This window comes from Sus scrofa, chromosome 5 (genome assembly GCF_054392235.1).
Source record: "Sus scrofa isolate SSC_HxYL_T2T_F1_AM1 chromosome 5, Sscrofa_HxYL_maternal_Yorkshire_Landrace_v2.0, whole genome shotgun sequence".
NCBI lineage: Eukaryota > Metazoa > Chordata > Mammalia > Artiodactyla > Suidae > Sus > Sus scrofa.
Window position 1 is genome coordinate 26,908,999 of NC_139387.1, and position 20,635 is coordinate 26,929,633.

The 20,635-nt window shown below is 56.4% G+C and overlaps 1 protein-coding gene across 6 annotated transcripts; it reads right to left on the minus strand.

The window, feature by feature from the left end:
- Positions 1-135: 135 nt before the first annotated feature.
- On the minus strand, positions 136-20,514 carry AGAP2 (ArfGAP with GTPase domain, ankyrin repeat and PH domain 2). Of its 6 annotated transcripts, none has more exons than XM_021091895.2 (19): positions 20,172-20,514; positions 11,034-11,092; positions 10,309-10,396; positions 10,023-10,108; positions 9,728-9,875; positions 7,971-8,105; positions 7,535-7,644; positions 6,946-7,104; positions 6,720-6,806; positions 6,015-6,119; positions 5,430-5,592; positions 5,126-5,245; positions 4,257-4,385; positions 3,272-3,331; positions 2,892-3,040; positions 2,700-2,790; positions 2,361-2,583; positions 1,975-2,233; positions 136-1,796 (listed from the first exon to the last, which is right to left on the minus strand). In XM_021091895.2, the coding sequence occupies exons 4-19, from the start codon at positions 10,086-10,088 to the stop codon at positions 1,536-1,538; spliced, it is 2,265 nt and encodes a 754-aa protein (XP_020947554.1). In that variant the 5' UTR covers positions 10,089-10,108; positions 10,309-10,396; positions 11,034-11,092; positions 20,172-20,514; the 3' UTR covers positions 136-1,535. The 6 variants fall into 6 exon arrangements, with proteins under 6 accessions (XP_020947554.1, XP_020947552.1, XP_020947549.1 ...); XM_021091893.2 differs by lacking the exon at positions 20,172-20,514 and adding an exon at positions 17,598-17,847; XM_021091890.2 differs by lacking the exon at positions 20,172-20,514 and adding an exon at positions 12,722-14,300.
- Positions 20,515-20,635: the final 121 nt, after the last annotated feature.

Here is a 20,635-nt window from a genome sequence, read left to right on the forward strand (position 1 = left end):
CCCTGCCCCCAGGCACCATGCCGCCAGCCCCAGCAGGAGGCACCCTCCCTGGCCCTCTCCCACCTCCAGTCCCCCACCTTGACCAAGGCCATTCCCTGACCCACCTCTTCAAGAACAGACCAGCAGCTCACCCCCTAGACAAAATCACTTCCTCTTTAATTGCTGTTGAAGAAGATTCACACCACCTGCCTCGGAGGAGATGAGGGGGGTGTCCCCCCCCTCCGCCCCCGCCCCTCTCCTCTCCCCAATTACCTGATCCTTTGCAAAATATTTTAGCCCAAGGGGGAGGGGGTGGGAAAAAAAAAAGACCAGAAACCACTGACACAGACGGCCCAAGGGCTGGGTTGACTGGAGGCAGGGCTGGGTCAGGTAAATCCACCCAACCATCCCGGTTCTGGGGATGGGACAGGGGGCCTGGAAACCCTCCCAGCCACCTCGCATCCTCACAACCCTAGCTGGGAGGGATCACGGGGTTGAGGGATGGGTCTGGAGCTGCTCCACTGGAAGGGAAGGGCTAGACAGGAAGAATAGTGGGGGAGGGGTCCCACTGTAGGGGTGCCCCCTACCCCAGATCACCACGGGCGCTGCACAGTCACAGGTACGCAGTCACGGTCACAGACACTCACAACCCGAGAGCACCCCCACCCCACCCCACCCCACCCTCTGCCCACCCTTGGCTTCCCCTACCCTGAAACGCCCTCCCCAAGCCCCTGCCCGCCCCCCCGGCCCCCTTGTTGGGGTACAAAGCAATAAATTACAAGTCCCCTCCCCAGTCCCCTTAGCCCACTTCTGCTCCATCCCTTCTCCCTCCCAAGATAGTCGTGAGGAGGGACCCAGGCTTTTGGCTCCCCCGACCCTTTAGCTTCCATCCATGGGTGGATGTGGGGGGGACGTCCTTATTTCCACTCCTCATGGTCCCTTTCACGGAAAGGGTTGGGGACCCCCCTACCCCCATGGGCAGCAGGGGTCCTGCCCCTCGCTGCCCTTCCCCCTTCACTGGGCAGTGAGATTAGCGTGGAAGGGGTAGGGTCCCCCTTATTGGCGCCAAGTCCCAGGGCCAGCCCTCCCACGTACTAACCCCTCCCTGTGGCGTGGCGTCGCCCCAGGAGCCAGCCTGGGTAAATGCTCCCGCCGCCGTGGGATCGTCAGCACAGGCGGGCCTGGGTCCTTTCCCCCGCCCCTAGGGGGCGCGAGCGGGCACAGCCAAATGGCTAGGAGCCAGGACCGCAGCAGGGCCGTCCCCTCCCGCAAACACCCAGCCGGTAGACCCAGAGCAATCCGAGTGTGGAAACGGTGGAGGGGGGGAGGGACGCGGGGGGGCGTGTCAAGCTGGGGTCTCCATGCCTCGTTGGGGAGAGGGAGGTGAGTTTGTGTCTTCCGGGAGGCGTGGGGGCTGTGCCCTTGTGGAGGGAAGAAGTGCTCCCGGGGGGCAGGGTGCGGGTTGGAGAGGTGCGTGGGTGCATCTGTCCAGCGGTCCACCCGGTGGGGTCGTGCCCGGCCTGTGTGGGAGTGGGGGTGTCTCTCCCGCGGCGCAACTATACCAGCGCGACTGGGGCGTCGGCTCGGCCCATGCTGGCGGCGCTGCTCCGGCGGCGGGGGCTGGGCGTGGCGGTAATGCTGGGAGTGGTGGCCGCGCTGGGGGTGGTGGCCGCGCTGGGGGTGGTGGCTGTGCTGCCGCCCTCACCCGGGCAGCCGTGCTGGAGAAGGATGTCGGCACACAGCTGACTTCCACCCTGGCGGGCGTAGAACAGCGCTGTCCGGCCCTGCGCGTCGCGGGCGGAAACGTCGGCGCCGTACTAGAGGGCGGAGACGGCCTCGTTACCTTGCGTCCCAGGGGCCAATCCCCGCCCGCCGGCTCCGCGGGATCACCAGGCCCACTTCCAGGGTTTCTTTGAGGATCTCGGGCTTCCCCGCGCGTGGTTGTTTCCCAGCCGGAGCCCTCAAAGACCCCTTTACGGTTCCCCGCTCACTTACCCACAGCAGCAGTTGTGTGATGACGACGTGGGCGAGCTCAGCAGCCAGGTGAAGTGGGGAGCGAAGTTGCGGGTCCTCTACGGGGCTGGTGTCAAGAGGCCCGTGTCTCGCATGGGCCAGGAGCAGGAGAACGGCGGCCACGTCCTGGGCCTGCACTGCAGCCCACAGCTGGCGGCCCAGCGGCTCCTCGGGAGTGCCCAGAGGCGCCAGGAACAGCAGTTGCTCGTACTTGGCGCGAATCCATGACTCACGCTCCTCTCTGCAGGACCAGAGATCAACGGAAAGGGCTCTAGGGACCCACGCCCAGGACCCCTGCTCCCTACCCAGGACACCCTCTCAGGAGCCGCACACACTGAGTCTCCCCCACCCCTCTCCTGCACATGTACCGCGAAGAGTCCCGTGTGGGTTTGGCGCGGCCCCGCGTGTCACTCTCCCACACGCTGTTGGCCATGTCGTTGCCAATAGCTGTCAGCACCAGGGTCAGCTCCCGCGGCCAGTCGTCCAAGTCGAGCGAGCGAACGCGGGACAGGTGTGTGCCCAGGTTCCGGTGAATGCCAGAACACTCGATGCAGATGAGTGCGCCCAGGTTCAAGCTGGCCCACGTGGGGTCTGGGGACAGAGTGTAGAGCTCAGCTCCAGGCCGAGCCGCAGGGGCATCTCCGCATTCACCAATTCCAGAGAACCACACTCCCTCCCAAGCCCCTCCACTGCCCCCTTGTGCTCACTGGGGGCCCCGCAGTCCACGCAGATAGAGTTCCCCTTGGCGTTCCGGATCGCCTGGATGGCCACCGCTTCGCTTTGGCTGTCTGTGCGTAGCTGCAAAAAGGACTAGGATTAGTATTGACTCTCCCTCTGAGCCCTTCTCCGGACTTCTCAGACACTCACCTCTGCTCTCCACCCAACCTCCGACCCATTACCTTGACCTTGCTGCTCTCACAGCATTGCAGACTGGCTAGGATCTGACTTTCGATGGCCTGAACCCAGGCGTCCCGCTCCTCAAAACTGGCTGCCTCAAAGTGCCACGTCTGACCAGTGCTGGACACGATCAGGAACTCGAAGTTTTCCTCTGGGTGGGGGGATGGGATGGAGTCATGAGGGACAGAGTTCAAACAGGATCTGCCTTCCCCAAACCCTTCCTCCCTAATATCCATCCCAAGCCCCTGGGAGTGGGGCAGAGTGGTTGGGGAAGCAGAGGGTGGGGGAGAGCAGGAAGCCCGAGCACATGCAGGGGAAGGCAGGGGCACCCCCACCCCTCTGCACCCCAGCTGAGCATCCCACCCAGCTCCCCGCTTGTTACCTGCTTTATAAATATTTCTTAAACTACCAAAGGATTTTAGTTTCCACATTTTGCGCTTGGCTGGTTTCCCGAAGCAAAGGAGATAGAGATAGAATGGAGAGCAGAGCAGAGAAAGAGACCAAGAAAGAAGGAGAAAAGGAGAGGCAGATGGAGAGATGGAGAGAGAGATAGTGACAGAAAGTGCCAGAGACAAAGCAGGACAGACAGATGGGGAGAGAAAGCAGAACTAAAGTCAGTGGCCCCGGAGCAGAGTAGAGCGGAAGCCAAGAGCCATGAGAGTAGGCAGATCTGGAACCTGGGTCTGAGACCCGGCAGAGAGCAGGGGCAGTGGGGACTGGTTATCACGACCAATGAGAAGCCGGGTCTCCGGGAGGGGAAGGGATGGTCAGGATCTGAGGGAACATGGGGAAATGGGAGAGAAGGAGCTCACAGACCTGGGGTGAGGGATCCCTGGGGTTTGGGAGGAATCTCGAGGGTCTGGGGATGTCGCTGTGGTCAGGGATGGAAATCACCATGGTCCAAGGTTGGTGGGGGAGCATGGCAATCACAGGAAGTTATTGAGAATGGGGGCTGGGTGATCTGAACTCAGGAGCTGACGAGTCAGTGGAGGACACTGAGGTCAGGGGCTGAGTCCCCAGGGGGTTCATGAGGCCTTCTGGGTGCAGGGGCTGGGGTGGCAAGCAGAGTTGAGGGCAGGAACAGAAACTAGAGGGTCATCAGAAGAGGGAGCAGGACCTACAGCCTTATGGGGCTCATTGAGAACAGGGACTGGGGCTACTGGGGTAAAAAGCATTGGCTGGGGAAGGGGAGGAAGGACAGGGGCTGAGGAGCATCCATCCCTTCTCCACTAAATTATTCGCAGAGTGATAATGATAGTCAAGCACTCAGCTCAGGCACTTTTCCTCCTCCTGCAGGAGTGAGGCCAGGGATCTGGAGCTGGGGGGAGGGTCCAGGGTGGGAGTGGAGCTGTCCACCAGGGCCTCACCTTCAGCCTGCCCGGCCGAGCCTTCAGTCTTAGATGGCGTTGTCAACTTTTTCCTCCGCTGCTTCTTCACCATGGGAGAAGGAGGGGGTTCCCGACTCAGGGGGCTCAGGTCTCCGGACGGGGTACAGTCTTGGGGAGGGGGACAGAGCTGTCTCAGATGCCCTCTCCACATACTTCCTGTTTTCTCTATAGCCTGTCTCCCCCTGAACTAGATTTGGCATATTAGGGTCCTCCTCCTCAGCCAGTCCCCTCGAGGAGGTCTCCCTGATCATTCCTGGGGACCAGGGGCGGGGGGGAGGCAGATGAGTGGTTTAGAGTCAGACCTGCACTCAGATCCTGGCTCTGCCACTTACTGGCCTTGAGACCTTGAGCAAGTCACTTAATCTTCTGAGCCTCAGTTTCTTCATCCCTAAAATGGGGATAATAATCTTGACCTGACAAGGTTGTTGTGAGGACCACTTGTCACAATGCTATTGCTATTTTAAAATTATATGTATATATTTCCAAACATTCCAAACAGCGATGGCTGGCTATGTGCTGGACAATGTTCTCAGGTTAAGCCTCAAAGCAACCCTCTGAGGTAGAAACTATTACCTCCATTTTACAGATGAGGAAACCGAGGCATGGAGAGGTAAAATAATTTGCCCAAGTGGTAAGCCAGGATTCAAGTTCAAGTTCAGGCAGCTTAGCTCTAGAACCTACTTGTTTGAACCATTATGCTAAACGTGGTATGATTGAGCTTGGTGCCTGGCACCCAGTCAATGCTCATGGCACCCAGTCCAGCCTCCAAGCTCCCACCCCAATTTCATTTCCTACCGCATCCCATCTGGATCTAGAAGACAGTGGGTGGAGGGTGAGGCCTCACTGACCAGTGCTGAGGGCTCGGGCCAAATTCCGGTCTGGCTTCAGGAGGTGCTTGGACGTCTGGTCTGGTGGTGGCTGCAGGGAACTGGGGCTGGGGCTCGGGCTTGGGGTGGGAGTGGTGGCTTCTGTCAGAAGAAGAAGAAGATAATTCCTCAGTGAGCCACTCCCGCTCTAGGCCCCATTCCTTACCTGGTCCCTCTTTATCACCCACCTTCCCACTTAATCAGTCCCAGCACTCCCTTCCCTACTACCCATCCTTTTTCCCAGCCCTGACCCCTCTCCTGCCCCTTTGTCATAAGTTCCACTCACCAGGACCTTCCCCCATCTGGACAGTGCTCATGTCCTTTACCAGCCCGTTGATGCTGGCGGAGGGGCCAAAAGCAGAGATGGCCCGTGGGGGCCGCTTGCCAGGGACTTTGACTGTTGTTCGTAGCAAGTCCATCTCCTTGCCATGGGTACTGTGGATGTAATCCTACAGGAGTATAGGGGTTGAAAGTGTAGGGAAGGTTGGGGTCCTTGGAGATTCTGGGAAGCGGCCAATAATATGGGCAAGAGAGGGACGGGAGAGGAGGCCCTGGGAGCTGACTAGGTGGGGATAAGCTCTAGGAGATGAGCCCAACAGACTGGAACTAGCACTGTCTCTTCCAGAAAGCATCCCTGAATGACAGGCCATCTAGAGGTCTTCCTTCAGGCTCTTCCACTAGACTGCAAGTCCTAGGGAGATGTGTTTACATTTCCCCCTCCAATATGGGCACATGGCAGATGCCTAACAGATGTTTGCTAAACTGAAGAGACTGGGACTAATGCTTCCCAGAAACAATGTTGGTGTCTGTCAAAGGCACAGACTGGAAGAGCTAGAAGTGCATCCAAGGCCAGCCGGTCTCTGCCACTCACATTAATGCTGGGGTGGTAGAGTAGGAAGCCGTTACTGGACAGGGTCACGTATTTCTTCTTCCACTCTTTGTTCAAGGAGTTGCCGCTTCGCTTTAGGAGGAAGCTCTAGAGAATGGAAAGAGACATGTGAGAGAAAACCAGTTAAGACCAGCTACCCCCAGGAGTTCCCTATCATGGCTCAGTGGTTAACGAATCTGACTAGGAACCATGAGGTTGCAGGTTCGGTCCCTGCCCTCGCTCAGTGGGTTAACGATCCGGCGTTGCCGTGAGCTGTGGTGTAGGTTGCAGACGCGGCTCGGATCCCGCGTTGCTGTGGCTCTGGCATAGGCCGGTGGCTATGACTCCGATTTGACCCCTAGCCTGGGAACCTCCATATGCCGCAGGGGCGGCCCAAGAAATAGCAAAAAGACAAAAATAAATAAATAAATAAAGGAACCATGAGGTTGCAGATTCGATCCCTGGCCTTGCTCAGTGGTCTAGGGATTTGGCGTTGCCGTGAGCTGTGGTGTAGGGTGCAGATGCGGTTCAGATCCCGCGTTGCTGTGGCTGTGGCGTAGGTTGGCAGCTACAGCTCCGATATGACCCCTAGCCTGAGAACCTCCATATGCCGTGGGTGCGGCCCTAGAAAAAGGCAAAAAGACAAAAAAAAAAAAAAAAAAAAAGACCAGCTACTCCCAGCCTGCCCCCAGTCCCTGGACCACCCACCTGTTTGATGGGGATGGCTCGCCCACTCCCTGTTGTCTCTCCCCGACTATCCAAGCTCCTCTTCTCAGAGTCGCTGCCCCGACGATTCTGGAATGGTTATTGGCATCAGTTAGAGGATGCAGAGAGGGATATGCAGATGAAGAAGGGCCCAACAAAGAGGGCTAGGAACAGGGAAGATGGACAGGTAACAAGGGATAGGAGGATGGGCGATCAGAAGGTCCAGTACCGCAAAGAGGCTGGTCCTGCGCTTGGCTGCCCGGTGCAGGGACCCTGGGGTGCTCAATCCAGCCACCGCAACTGCCTCAGCTCGGAGCTCCCGGTGACCAACATTGGGTGAGGATGGGAGGGATGAAGAGTAGTCGCTAGTGTGGCCTCCATTACTAGCCTATAGGCGGATGAAGGGGTCAGGACAGCTGAGATGCCCCCATCCCACCAAGCTATAGTTACATCTAGTTATGAGAACTTAGAAATATTCCTTCACCTCATCACCATTTATTTTTATTATCATTAATAATAAAACTGCTCACTAGCCTTGTCACAGTGCTTTAGATTTCGCAAAGGTTGACTTCACAAGTATTATGCCATACAATTTTCCTGACAACCTTGGGACATTTAGGTGAGTCACTCAAGGACATTGCAAATGGTGTTTCAAACCTGGTTGATTTCCAGTCCAATGCCCTTCCTACAAATGGTGTCACTGCCATTTCCATCTGCCCCTTCCCCCCAGCCTCCTTGGGTTCTCTGTACCTGTCCTTGGATCACCAGCCTGTCCGAGTCCTACCAGCTCTTCTGTGGACTGCAAAACCCCAACTCACCTGCCCAGCTACAGGAGTGGAAGCAGCAGAGTGGCTTGGGGAGCTGGGTAGAGACTTGCAGGCAGCCAGAAGCTGTTGCTGTTTGCGCAAGGTCACCACTTTCTGGGCCACTGAGGGGATGGAGAAGGGAAGGAGGCATGAGCAGGGAAAATACCCAAGACCACCTTTGGGTACTCAGCTTTGAGAAATCGCCAAGAGATAACATAGACCCCAAGTTCCTGATTACTGTGGACTTCATGTCACTGTGGCCTTGCCAGATCCTCCTGCTCAGAAGGACCTTGTGGCTATTCAGCAAACCTTCTCTGATCTCCCTCCTCCCTCTCATACAAGCTATTTTCCTGTTGCTCACAGAGAAAGGCCTGGATGTGTGACCTCTAAGAACATCCTGGTCCCCAACTCCCTGACTCCCACACATGCGGGGGACCGCCACACTCACCCTCCTGGAAGACTCGGTCCACGTTGAGCCCATAGGTCGCACAGGTCTCATAGTAGCTGCAGCGCTTCATGTCGGCACACAGAGCCCTGGCACGAGCATCGCCCACAACCCGAGGGGAGGATGCGCTGATCCTATCTGAGGGGACAAGAGAGGGGCAGGATTGGATGAGGGGGCCCATGCCCACTTTGCTGCTTTCCTTTCTCTTGGTCTCCAGTCTCAGGCAGGGCCCATTAGGGACGGCGTATGAGAGAATATCCCTCCAGTGACCTGGTGGAATGTCAGGGAATATGCCTTTTATGAATGCTGGGCCCAGCACACATGCCCAGCGGCAGCATGAGTAAGCTTAGTGAGCTCTGTGTGTATGTCTTCAAAGAATACTCCAGAGGTGAATGGAACATCCTGATAAGGTCTAGAATAGCTGAGATCCATGAGAGACAATCACCCTGCCCTGCAAATTCGATGAACCCTGAACTGAGTGGGAGAAACACTTGGCATATGAACTAGGAAGAGGTTGAGTGTCCACAGACAATAGGTGGATTGTAGCTATTCCGTTGTAGCTCGGCAGGTTAAGAACCCAACTAGTATCCATGAGGATGCAAGTTTGATCCCTGGCCTCACTCAGTGGGTTAAGGATCCAGAATTGCCACAAGATGTGGCGTGGACCGCAGACACGACTTGGATTGGGCATGGCTGTGGCTGTGTAGGCTGGCAGCTGCAGCTCCAATTCAACCCCTAGCCTGGGAATTTCCATATGCCACAGGCTGTAAAAAAAGAAAAGAAAAAGAAAAAGGTGGTCCGTTCATCTGCAGCAAGAAACCAGGAGGCCAGCGACAGGTGGAAGCAGCCACCTGCAGGATAGGCATCCAGACAGAAAGTCCTGCCAGTTTCATACAGGTGGCTACTAGAGAGGCTTTTCCTGCTTCTGGTGGAAGAGAGCCTAGTGGCCCACTCTGTTTTCTCCATCATTGCATTAATGTCTTCTCTCGGTTTTTATTCATTTATTTATTCATTTATTTTTATGGCTGCGCCCGAGGCACATGGAAGTTCTCAGGCTAGGGATTGAATCTGAGCCACAGCAGTGACCTACACTGCAGCTGCAGCTACGCCAGATCCTTTAACCCACTGTGCTGGGCTGGGGATCAAACCCACACCTCCACAGGGACTCAAGCCACTGCAGTTGTATTCCAGCCACAGCAGGAACTACTTCTCTTTGTTTTTAGATAAGTTCCTTTGAAAGGTGTCAGCCTGACACAGCTATAGCAAGGGGAAGATGGAGAAAGCTTTCTATCCACACTAGGGCCTGAGATTTTCTGTATGTCCCATGGTGGTAACATTGGGAAATGGCAGCATGAGAACACAAGGTAGGTGACATCTCAGAGGAATGAAGACTACCACCACTGTAGCTGTCTCTTCCTTCCTTCCCCTTTTCTCTCGCAGACCTTGGGATATTTGTGTTTGGTTTAATGACTCCCTTATTTGGAGACCAGGCTCCTTCCAGAGAGTTACTGAAATCCAAATGGCAATGTCCACACCTTCCCCCCCCGCCGGCCACACCTGTGGCAGGTGGAAGTTCCTGGGCCAGAGATTGAACCTGCCCTACAGAAGCAACCCAAGCCATAGTAGTGACAATGCTAGATGTTTAACCTGCTGAGCCACCAGGGAACCCCACATGTCCACACCTTACCAAGCTCTCACCTATATTGGGCGATACCCAGGGGGAACTCCCTTGAAAGCAGAACTTCCCATCCTCTTCTTACCTTGTGTCCCCACCAGTGCCAGGGCCAGGCCTCCTCGTCCCTCCCCCCGGAGGGAGCTCAGCTGCCCATGGAGACGGCTCACGGCCTGGAAACTGTTCTCATCCTCCAGGCTGAAGACCAAGATCACAGCATCTGCCCAGCCTGAGAACTTGCGGAGGGTGAGGGAGCAAATGAATGGTCAGACATGTCTACTCCTCTGGATTCTATTCCCAAGGAGACCTGGGAATCCAGAGCCCTCCCCCTTGGCCAGTGCTGACCCCAGCCCACCTACCCACCCCATCATCTCACCCCTCACCTTGGCATCAGGCGCCCCAGCTTCCTCTCGGATCAACACCAGATGAGTCTGTCCATCCACCAGCATTTCCTTCTTGTGCTGCTCACCTGTCCAGAAGAGTTGCAAGCGGTAGGAGATCAGAAGTTACAGGTCGCCAAGCCTCCCTATGTTCCTTGTACTTTAGCCATGGTGGCCTCATCCTTCCTTCTGGTCTCCATAATTGCATAATCATTGATCCAACAGCCTAGACCTTGATCTTGGATCCCAGACCCCAATCCTTAGTTCACTATGACTCCTGAGCACTTACTCTCTGTCTTCTCCAGCACCTGGTATGAGCCAGTCAGGAACCGGTGGATGAGCGATGACTTCCCACTCCTGGCATCACCCAGCACACCCTGAGGACAAGGTTGCAGAGCAGAGGTTGTGGGAATTAAGAGGAGGCAGGATGCTTAGGTCTGGACCCTCCAGAGGATGCAAAGGAACTGGCAGTTAACCCTCATCCACGTAGGGGCCTACAGGGCCTCGATGACCGTCAGTCAGGAGAGAGCATTGGGGAGATTCAGGCCATCCGTGTCTTAAGAAAGGATCCCAAGTTCAAAGTGGACCACAAGCTGAAGAATGTCAGCAACTCAGCACCTCCCTCCCCCCACCCCCGTGTTATATTGTTTAGGAAACATACTAAATGTATGAGTGGAAGGGGGCATATCACAGCTCTAGGCACTGGTTGGAAAGTTTTACCCAATTCTAGGAAACAGAACATGAAGGTCTAAAAGGGAGATATTAGAAATGAGGAAAAGCCTGGAAAAAGACCATGGATGAGCAGGAAAGGGAACATTAGAGAAGAAAAAGTTGTGAGGATGTTTCAAGCCCCAAAGAATGTGCTATGCAGGTAGACTCTCAGGAGAACTAGAAAACTATTCTCCATTCTCACAGGGAGGGGGAAGGGAAGAGGTGAACAGGGGAGAACTGAAAGTGTGGTGGGTGGGCAGTGGCGGTCAGCCTTCTTACAGACAAGGGGACTGGGTTACCTACCAGGCGCAGTTCAGGAATGGAGCGGCTCAAAGTCCATTCCTGGCTATTGACCACAGCCTCTGTAATGGGAAAGGAGACATAAGAGGGGATACTTCAGGCCCAGGAGGGCTCCCAACCCTCAGCTATCCGCCCCCTCCTTTTGCAGCTGCCCTGCCTGGGCTGGAGAGCTGTGTGGAAAGGCTAGGTTAGAGAGTGGTCCTCAGTCTTCCCATCCTAGCCACTCTCCCCACAGCTGTTGCTGCCGCTCAGTGGTTGCTTAGCAACGAAACCAGCGAGACAAAAATACTTCACTTGGCATCTCCCTTAAAGCACATCCCCTAGAGTAGGTCCCTGCCCCAGACCAGAGGACCAGGGCTCTGACAGTGGCGGGTTCTTCCCTCTGGAAGGAAAAGAGAAGGTCTCCTCCTCACCAGCCTGACTGATTCCCAGGGCAGATTCTGGGAAGAGGGGCTGGGACATAGAAGGGAGTGAGTCTTCCGCAGTCTCCATTTCACAGGAGAGTAACTGAGGTGAGGGCTATCCTTGCCCCTTTTCAAGGTCAACGGGCGAGGTGGTCCTGACCCCTCCCCACAGCCCAAGGAATGGAGGAGCCTGGATTTTTCTAGGCCTCCCTCTCCCTTGCCCTCCCCACAAGCACCCTCCAAAAGAGCAGGATGGGCTCCATTCCCCGGCGAAGACAAACCATAGGCCTGGGGAGGGATGAGGGGGGCAGGGGAGGGAAGGATGCTCCTTCCGCCCGCCGGGTCCAGCCCCCGCGCCTGACACTGGCCGGACGTTCCCGGGGCGCCGCAGCTGCGGCGGGAACTCTGGGATCCGGAGCCATCTGCTCCCACCCGCTCCAGAGCCAAACCCCGGGGGCCGCCTGCGCTCCCGGGAGTGTGAGCTGAATCAAGAGGCCCTCGCCTCTTTCTTCCAGAAAATGAATTTACCACTTCCCCCCCTCGCCCCCCGAGAAAACACTACCTTCTCTGAACCCCCTCCGAAGTCTCCAGGGGGAAGAATTGCCTTTGCAGCAGTTCCGCCCCCCCTGAGTCACTCTCCGTCAGCCCCCTGGGGGTTTCAATGCCTCTGCGGCTGGGGTGGGCGGTGGGGGAAGTGAAACTTTCTATCGCCCCCTCTCACTTCACATTCAAGTATTCAGCACGTTCCAGCCCCCAAGCTCTCTGCTACTGCAAGGAAAGAAACACGGTCCCTCCCTGCTGCCTCACTAGCCTGCTCTCAGCCCAGGGAAAGACCTGTCCCTGGTGAGGAGCTGCCTGCAAGGTCACTCTCATACCACCTACCCCAAGTGCTCAGGAGAAACTGAGGCTTCCTCATCCCTTTCACCTTCAGTGTTTCTCTGGGCAGGCAAAGCCCTTTCCCCAGGCTCCCAGAGTCCAGTTGAGGTCGGAAGTAGGGTCTGGGGTTTCTCTGGGAGCAATTTCCTACAGTCACTCTGACCAAGGGCACTATTCTCCCAGAAAGCTCAGAGTCCCTCTGAAATCAGGTCTTCTCTTATGTGGCACCAGGTCAACTCACCCCCTCCAAGACCTCTTACCCTTCGCCCCAGTCCTTGTCAGTGAGTCTGGTTCAGCCACCCACCCAAGAAAGAAGCTTTTCGAAGTCAAACCTTCACAGTGCTCCCCTAACCCAGGCTGAGCATTCCAGGTGCCCTCCCCTCCCTGTTCTCAGGCCCTGGTCCTACTCACTAGGGGAGGCGCGGAGCTCTGCGCCCAACAGCTCCCTGGACCCGCTGCCAGAAGACAAGATCGAGGGTCCGGGAGGGGGCCCGGAGCCAGGAGGCCCCCCTGTGCTCTTGGTAAAGATGCCGCTGATAAACTTGAGCATCTTGCGATCTCGAGTGGATGCACGGCCCCCCTCCCGGCCCCGTTTCAGCCCGGGAGCTGGAGGCTCCAGAGTGATTGGAGGTGCAGGCCCAGTGGGCATCGCGGAGGCGGCGGTGACAGCGGTAGCTGGAGTCAGAGTTGCTGGGACTGTTAGCGGAGGAGGAGAGCCGGCCGGCGGTCCTGGGTGCAAGTCACTGTTGTCCAAGGTCTTACTCTTGCCTTTCCGAGGGGACAACTTCCCTCGGGCTCCAGGCCCAGCCCCGACCCCACCAGAGGTCGTGGCTGCCGCTCCCCCTCCCCCGGCGGCGGCGGCGGCGGTGGCAGCAGCGGCAGCGGCAGAAGCTCCAGTCCCGGCGCTGCTCTTTGACCCCTTGACCCTGGGCTTGCCCTCGCTTTCGGGCCATGACAGGCGGCTACCGGCGCCCTTGCCCCCGCCGGCTTTGGCGCCACTCGTGGTCACGGTCTTGCAAGGCTTGGGAGCCGGCGGAGGAGGCGCCACCTTGAGCCTCCGGCTGCCGGTGCCCGGGTGCGGGGAGGAAGAGCCGGGGACGCCGCCGCCCGCCCGGCCTTCTGGTTCCGGGCCCCCCCAGCTGGGACTGCTGAGCAGGGGGCGTCGGGAGGAGGTGGGGGCGCCCCCAGGCTTGGGGTCGGGACTTAACCCCCCGGAGAGCGGGGGCCCGGGAGGAGCGGCCCAGAGGGAGAGGCGGCGGCCGGGAGCAGGGGAGACGGGGCGGGCCGGACTGGCCGGAGCCGGGGACAGGGCGGGGGGCTCGGCGCCCCCGGCGCCCGCGCTGCTCGTGCTGATCCACAGCGCATCCTGTCGGTGGAAGAGACGTTCGTGCCGCTTCTTGCCCGGCTCCTCCGCGCCTCGGGGGCTGCCAGGATCCCCGGTCTCGGCACCTCTGGTCCCCGGGGCGCCGGCTGCGGCCGCAGACGGTGAAGGCGGCGGCGGAGGCACCGACTCGAGCTTGACCAGGGTCAGCGAGATGAGGTAGGTCGTTGTCCGGCGCTGAAGCGCGCCCGCGCCCCGGCTCATGGGGCCCCGAGACCCCCGAGCTGGGGAGGGGAGGGGACTCCCCCGGACTGCCTCAGGGGGGCCCGGCCATGGGGCCGCCCTGCTCGCTGCCCCCAGCCCCCGGACCCCGCTGAGCCCCCGGCCCGGCTCCGCTGTCGCCGCCGCCTCCGCCGCCTCCGCTTGCGCCCCCCTCCCATCACACGGGGCGCCCCCTCCCCATGCTCCCCACCCTGCGCCCCCACCCCGTTGGAGCCCCGGGACCTTGGTGCTGCTCCAGGGAGGCGCGCCGGACCCTGCACCCCGGCCTGGGTGGGGGCGCTGAGATGGACAGGGGAGGGCGGGGAGGACTGTAGTGGGGGCAAATAGGGGAGAGGGAGGAAAAGGGGGCAGAAGAGAGGAATCCGAGGCTGAAGGAGAAGAACCGGTGCGGGGGAGGCAGGGGCGGGGAATAGGGACTCAAGGGATGGGGGCCGCGGATGGGGGTCGGAGAGGGGGTCTTTAGGAGGGTGGGGAGCTAATGGGGCTAGTCGTGCGGGGGATTCGCAGGGGCACAGGGAGGATGCTGGGGATGGAGATGCAGGCGCCGGCGGGGGAGAAAGGAGGGAAGCCGGAGGGGGTGGGAACCCACGGGTCTGGGGTCTGGTAGGGGAGGGGCGTGAGATCCGAGCGCAGAGTCCGGGGGCTCGCCGGGCTTGGCTCGGTCCGGATGCGCGCTGTGTCCGGGCGCTCCCCTCACAGTGAGGAGGAGGCGGCCCCCCGCCCCCCCACCCTATCTCCCCCCCACCTTCTCTCCAACAGCACGGTTGTCTGCGAAGGCGGTGCAAAATCCAGGACTGGATTTCCCTCCCAAATCCTGGGCTGGATTTCCTGGAACTTGGACTCACCTACTCCAACACACCAGCCCCCTCCCCTAGCACACCGCGGTTAGGGAGCGCTACTGTTAGGTGTGGCACTTAGGTACGAGAGTAAAAACTGGTCTGTGGCGAACAATCCTCGGCGAAAACGGAGCAAATTGGGTTCACTGACAATTCAGGGGAAGCTGACAGGGGAAAGTAGGGAGCCCTGAAATCCCATTCCCAGGACCCCTCGTTTCCCCCAGGTACTTGCGCATTTTCCTTCCCCCATGACCCAACTCCCTCGCCCACCCCCACCCTCCACTCGCCGGTGCATTGACTGGGCCACGACTTGAGCCCTACTGTCCCAAAGTGAACTTGGAAAGTGCTTTCCCTGGGGATGGGGACAAATATAGAACTTAGGAGAGTGGGTGGAAGGAGAGGGGTGCCTCAGGAGGGGAGAGATCTGTGGGGTCGAGGAGCCCAGGTCAAAAAGTGAGTCAAAAGGCTTCAGCTGGGGTGGAAGAAGGAGGAATATGTCTACAGACTGACACCACCCCCCATACCAAAATGCATCCTGTCTCCATAGCAACCGTAGCTTCAAGAGTGCCTCAGAAACAGCGGGGATAAGCAGAGAGGAGGATCCCTGTGTATGGTGGGTGGGGGGACCCACAAGGGGATTTGCCGTTAATGGAGGTACAACTTTCACACCTGGTTACCCACCCATGTGTGGGTATTTAGCCCCCCCACCCATATAAAGACCCCCTTCAGTTGAGGCAGCCTCTTCTGGATTTCCATTCAATCTCCTGAGGTTTTCAGGGTGGGGCTCTTTTAGAAGGTTAAAGAAGGGACAGACAGAGAGAACGAAAAAAATGCCTGCTCTGTCCCCCCACCCACCCCTCTAGAGACCCTGGAATGGAAGGCTCACTCTCCTCCAGCTGAGGCAGAAGGTTGAAGGGGTTAGGCCGATGGGGAATGGAGTCTGACACCGACATCTGTGGGGCATGAGTAGGGGTCGCCTCTCCTCAGCCTTGGAGACCCCTCCCTGGGACTCGGAAAGTCTCAGCCTTCCCCTAATTTGGCGTCCCACCCTCCTGACGCAGCGGAGACTATAATAAGTGCTGTCGTGGGCGGCTCTTGGAGGCAGGAGCCAGAGGCATGCTCTGCCTGGTAGGGGGTGAGGGTTGGGGGGGGGTGGTACCAGGATGCTGGGTGCCCTTTGTTCTCCCTGAGACTTGTACCCAAACCCTCTGTGGTCCTGTCCCAAGGTCTGCAACCCCCTCATCAGCCCCTCCCCCCGACCTCTCAAGGTTCAGGATGACACCATCCCCAAAACAGGAGACCCTTCAAGTAGCCTTTCCTGAAAGAGAGGGTGAAGATTCTGGCTTAATTTTCCTTCCTTCCTTTGGTGGCCTCAGTTTTCCTTTGTGTTCAATGGGAACAGAATCCTGACTCTGAGAGAAAGAGTAGAACAGATCACTTATGAAGAGTGGTCTTCTCAGAGAGTTCAGCCTTCACCCCTTCTCACTGTCTCCTCTCCAGAGCTAAGCTGAGTTCCTCTACGTGGCCCCCACCCCGACTTTTTTTTCCTACAGGAGGGCTTGGAGTTCACTTCAGAGGCCCTATGGAGCCGCTTCCCCTAGGTCTGCCTTTCCAATGGTTCTGACTGTAGGGAACGTTATCAGCTGTAGTTCTTGGCAAAGGGTGGAGGACAGGAGGTGAGGGGGGTACTAGCCAAAGAAAGGCAATGGAAAGCGGGTAAGGCTGTTCCCTTAAGAACTCAAACCAAACTGTTCCTTCCACCGTTGCGCTCTCATGGCCTCTGCCATCAGATGGGTCTGCCAGGGGGTATCCTTGATGGGAAGAATGGCCTCTTGCCCCTCCCTCCTCCACAGCCCCCCAGGTCGGCAGCTAAGAACGGAGCAGCTGGAGGAGACCAGGATATGATGGAGGAGGTGTTTCTCTCAAACATCTCTCATGAGCAAAGTAGCTCGTTTTTATTGGCTCTTTGCAGCCTCAGAGGCAAATGAGATGAGAGCAGACTGGAGATGACCTCCAGTTCCACCCGTTCTTTAGTGGTAGGGCCTTGTAGATAGAGAGAAGCTGTTCCTGTCAGGGCCCCACCACAGGACTGAAGGCCAGGGTTGGCAGGAGGATGTGGCGGATGGTGTTACCATGGCAGCACTTCCTCCCTGTGTTGTCATCACTTGCTCTAATGGCACTAAGGAGGTAGAGCGGAAGGTGTGGGGGGGTGGTGGGGGGGATAGGAACAGGAGCATGGGGAGGAGAGGGAACTGAGAAGAGTCCTGGGGACTTCTCTGTACTTAGGCTGTGCAGAGCATGCTATGTGAGTGTTTGCATGTGCCTGGGAGCCTGAGATTCTCTTCGTGGTGTATTTCAGTGTGGTGTGTGTGTGCACGCACATGCACACACACATACGCACACGTTCACGCGCGTGTTCTCTCTACAGCTGGAACAAGAGGTCACTGATCCTGCGTGGGTCCTGGGAATGATCACATTATCCAGTCCCAGAACCTCCTGTCCCAGACTGCTTCCTGCCCCAGACTCCCCAGGCAGGGTCCAAGCCTACCATGGGTCTATCACAGCCTGTCTTCCCAGAGCTCACCCACGTCTTCATTGCCAAGGTCAGCTCAGCAGTGATCTGTATTTTGATCCCCTGGGAGAAGGACCAGAGTTGGGGAAAGAAAAAGAAGAACACCTCCCACGTCTTTTTCCATCTTTTCTAAATGTATTTCTTCCCCTCAGTCCCAGCTCCATCTTGGCGACTAGAAAGTAGCTGATTGGGAAGTGATGTGTGACCCCCCCAAGCCCTTCTATGCTCCTTGCTGGTCCCCAGTACCCCCAAGTTGGGAGCGAACGCTTCTCTTACCTCGTATGCTGTCCAGTGAGGCCTGAATACTGTTCCGAAGTTCAAGGTCGCTCACCCTCTCTGTCAGCTTCCTGAGGCGGCTTAGAGCCTGCCTGGCTACCTCATGTCTTCTGACTTCTGCTCTCACTGCAGCTACAGTCAATTGCCTCTGGGACTGCATGTTGCCCAGACCTGTCTTGTTGGGCTAACAGCAACCTCTGGCCCTGAAGCCCATGGCCCTGCAGCCCCTAAACCCCCGAAGGCCTCTTCTGCTGTTCCCCAGAACTCCCCGCCCCTGCCCGCCCTTCCGTCTGTCTGTCGACTTCACTTCCTGACTGGTGAGTTTCAAACCCACAGCCTGGGTCAGCACTACCTTCTGCACCTCCCACCCCCTCTAGTGTTGACCCATCACCTCTGCCAGCCAACCCCTGCTCAGTTCTCCAGCCAGGTGGCTGAAGAAACCTTAATAAGTATCCTAGGGCTTCCTGCGGGAGGTGGCTAATTAAGATGGGTGTTGGTGCTGGAAGAATGTGGCACACCAGGTCCCAGGTGCAATCCCAAACTCTTGGTGATCCAGGTTTGTGTTTAGTCTCAGACTCTCACAGGAATCTGTACACAGTTGGACTGGCACCTTCATGCCCTGCATTCCAGCTTACAGTTGTCCTCCCCACCCACTTGTTACATCCAAAGAGCTCTCAAACTTACATCTTGCAGTGTAACCTTCCTTAGTTGGTTACTTCCTACCCCACTGCAACCACCTCCTGCTTAAAAGGACCAAGTAGTTACAGGGAGAACAGGTTATGGAGGACAGTAACCTATAACCAGACAAAACCATCATGCTCCACGTTCAACTACTTTCATAATAATTAACTTTTCTATAACACTTAATAGTTTACAACACACTTTCACAGATGTATCATCATGACAGGCCTGAGGGGTAGGATTTTTATATCTATTCTAAAGAAAGAAAAAAAAAAAAAAGGAAGCTGAAGCTCAAAGAGGCCAGTAGAAGGTGAAACAAAGATATCTATCTGGGTCTTCTGATTATAATTCTGATACTCTTCTCACTATACCATCCAACTAAGATGCCCGCCAACTGGTTTCCCTTATCCCTAACAGCCTTGTCTTTGGCCTTGATTTAGGACCTGAAAGAGAGAAGAGTGGATGAGGAATGGAAGGACAGAATGAAGAGGCAGGAGGATCTGAGGGTGGAAAGAGTGGATTTTTTTTTTCTTTCTTTCTAGGGCTGCACCTGCAGCATATGGCAGTTCCCAGTCTAGGGGTCTACACCACAGCCACACCAGATCCAAGCCACATCTGTGACCCATGCCGCAGCTTGCGTCAACGCCGAATCCTTACCCATTGAGCAAGGCCAGGGACTGAACCCGCATCCTTCTCATCCTATATCAGGTTCTTAACCCACTGAGCCACAATGGGAACTCCTGGAAATAGTGGATAGTTTGATGTAATCACTTTGTTTCAGGACTCAAACCTTTCTGGCCCTGCCAAATGTCGCTTCTCCTACATGCTTTTTTTTTTTTTTTTTTTTTTTTGTCTTTTTGTCTTTTCTAGGGCTGCACCCACGGCACATGGAAGTTCCCAGGCTAGGGGTCCAATCGAAGCTACAGCTGCCGGCCTACACCACAACCACAGCAATGCAGGAGCCACGTCTGCAACCTACACCACAGCTCACGGCAATGCCAGATCCTTAACCCACTGAGCGAGGCCAGGGATCGAACCCGCAACCTCATGGTTCCTAGTCGGATTCGTTAACCACTGAGCCACGACGGGAACTCCTCTGCATGTGTTATTGATATTAATTTGTGAAGGATAGGGAGGTTTAATATGTGAATTTATAATTGGAGATAAGAGAGTTGAGATTACCCACTGGAACCTGTAAAATAGCTTGAACAATAATAACTAACAACAAGTGTTTACTATGTGCCAGGCTCTGCTCTAAGCATTCTGTATATACTAACTCATTCAGTTTCACAACCAAACAGGTGGATGTATTGTTATTTATCTCCATTTCACAGATGAGGAAACAGGCACAGGGAGTTTAACTGGCTAAAGGTTACACAGGTAGTAAGTGGCAAAGCTGGGACCCATGTAAAGTGACTCTAGCATTTAGATGATGCCACTTATGCAGTCATAGACTTCTCCTAAAATGTAAATCATTCACTGGGGTTGAAGGGAGGTTTTTCACTTGTGTCCTACTCTGCCTCCTTCTCTTGGGGGAAGGAAGAACTATATCTTCTCATCCCCAGGAAGAGAGCAGTGTGTCAAAGCACTTATTCAGTAATAAACAGATACTAATCAACCACTATGCCCGCCTCCAGAGTGAAAATATGGAAACTCCTTCTTACCCTCATACTTATTCATATTTCAAACTTTTCCCTTTGTCACTTTTTTATAAGCCCAAGCTTCAGGCATGTGCTCTGAAGACGCCCGCACACTCTTGTTTGTACCTGTGGCTTTGTAACCTACAGCAAGGCGCCAACCCCAAGCTGGTGTTTTTCATATTCAACTTCCAGCATTTTCACACCGTTAGGAGGGGAGATATAACAGATTACGTGTACTAGTGGACACACTTACAAACATGTTGCTGTGCCCAATCGCGGACTCAGTGACCAGGCTAAACAGGTCAATATTTTGCTTCTCTGGGTGTTCCCGAGTGTGACGCAATAGCAGCAAACGAAGGCATCATCATGAGGTCACTGCGGGGCGAGGAGAAAGGGGCGGGGAGGGCTCTCGCTTGAGGGGAGGAGCCCTTTCACCCGGACCTCGAAGCGGCACATTTCCTCGCTACACCGGAGTTTCACCAGGTGCCTCCTCCCTCGGATTAGCTCTCTTCCAGCCGCCGCCACAGAAAGCTCCGTTTTCAATCCGGGGTTTTGAAGTTTACGCTCTGTTCCCTATGAGAATCTCTAGAAGCCCTGCCCCCAGTGTTAAATTTCATCCAATAAAGAACCTAAAGGAGGAGCTGGCAGGCGGGTCAGTGACGCAATGCAGATTGATTGGCATTCAAACCATCGAAATTCTGGATTAGCCCCGAGTTT

Bases quoted from the DNA above. Each gene is read 5' to 3' on its own strand.
- AGAP2 (XM_021091890.2), bottom strand. From the start codon at position 13,895: ATGAGCCGGGGCGCGGGCGCGCTTCAGCGCCGGACAACGACCTACCTC. The intron at 11,093-12,721 runs GTGAGTAGGACC...TTCCCATTACAG, and splicing joins AGAGCTCCGCGCCTCCCCTA to AGGCTGTGGTCAATAGCCAG. The intron at 7,645-7,970 runs GTGAGTGTGGCG...CCATCCCCTCAG, and splicing joins GGACCGAGTCTTCCAGGAGG to TGGCCCAGAAAGTGGTGACC.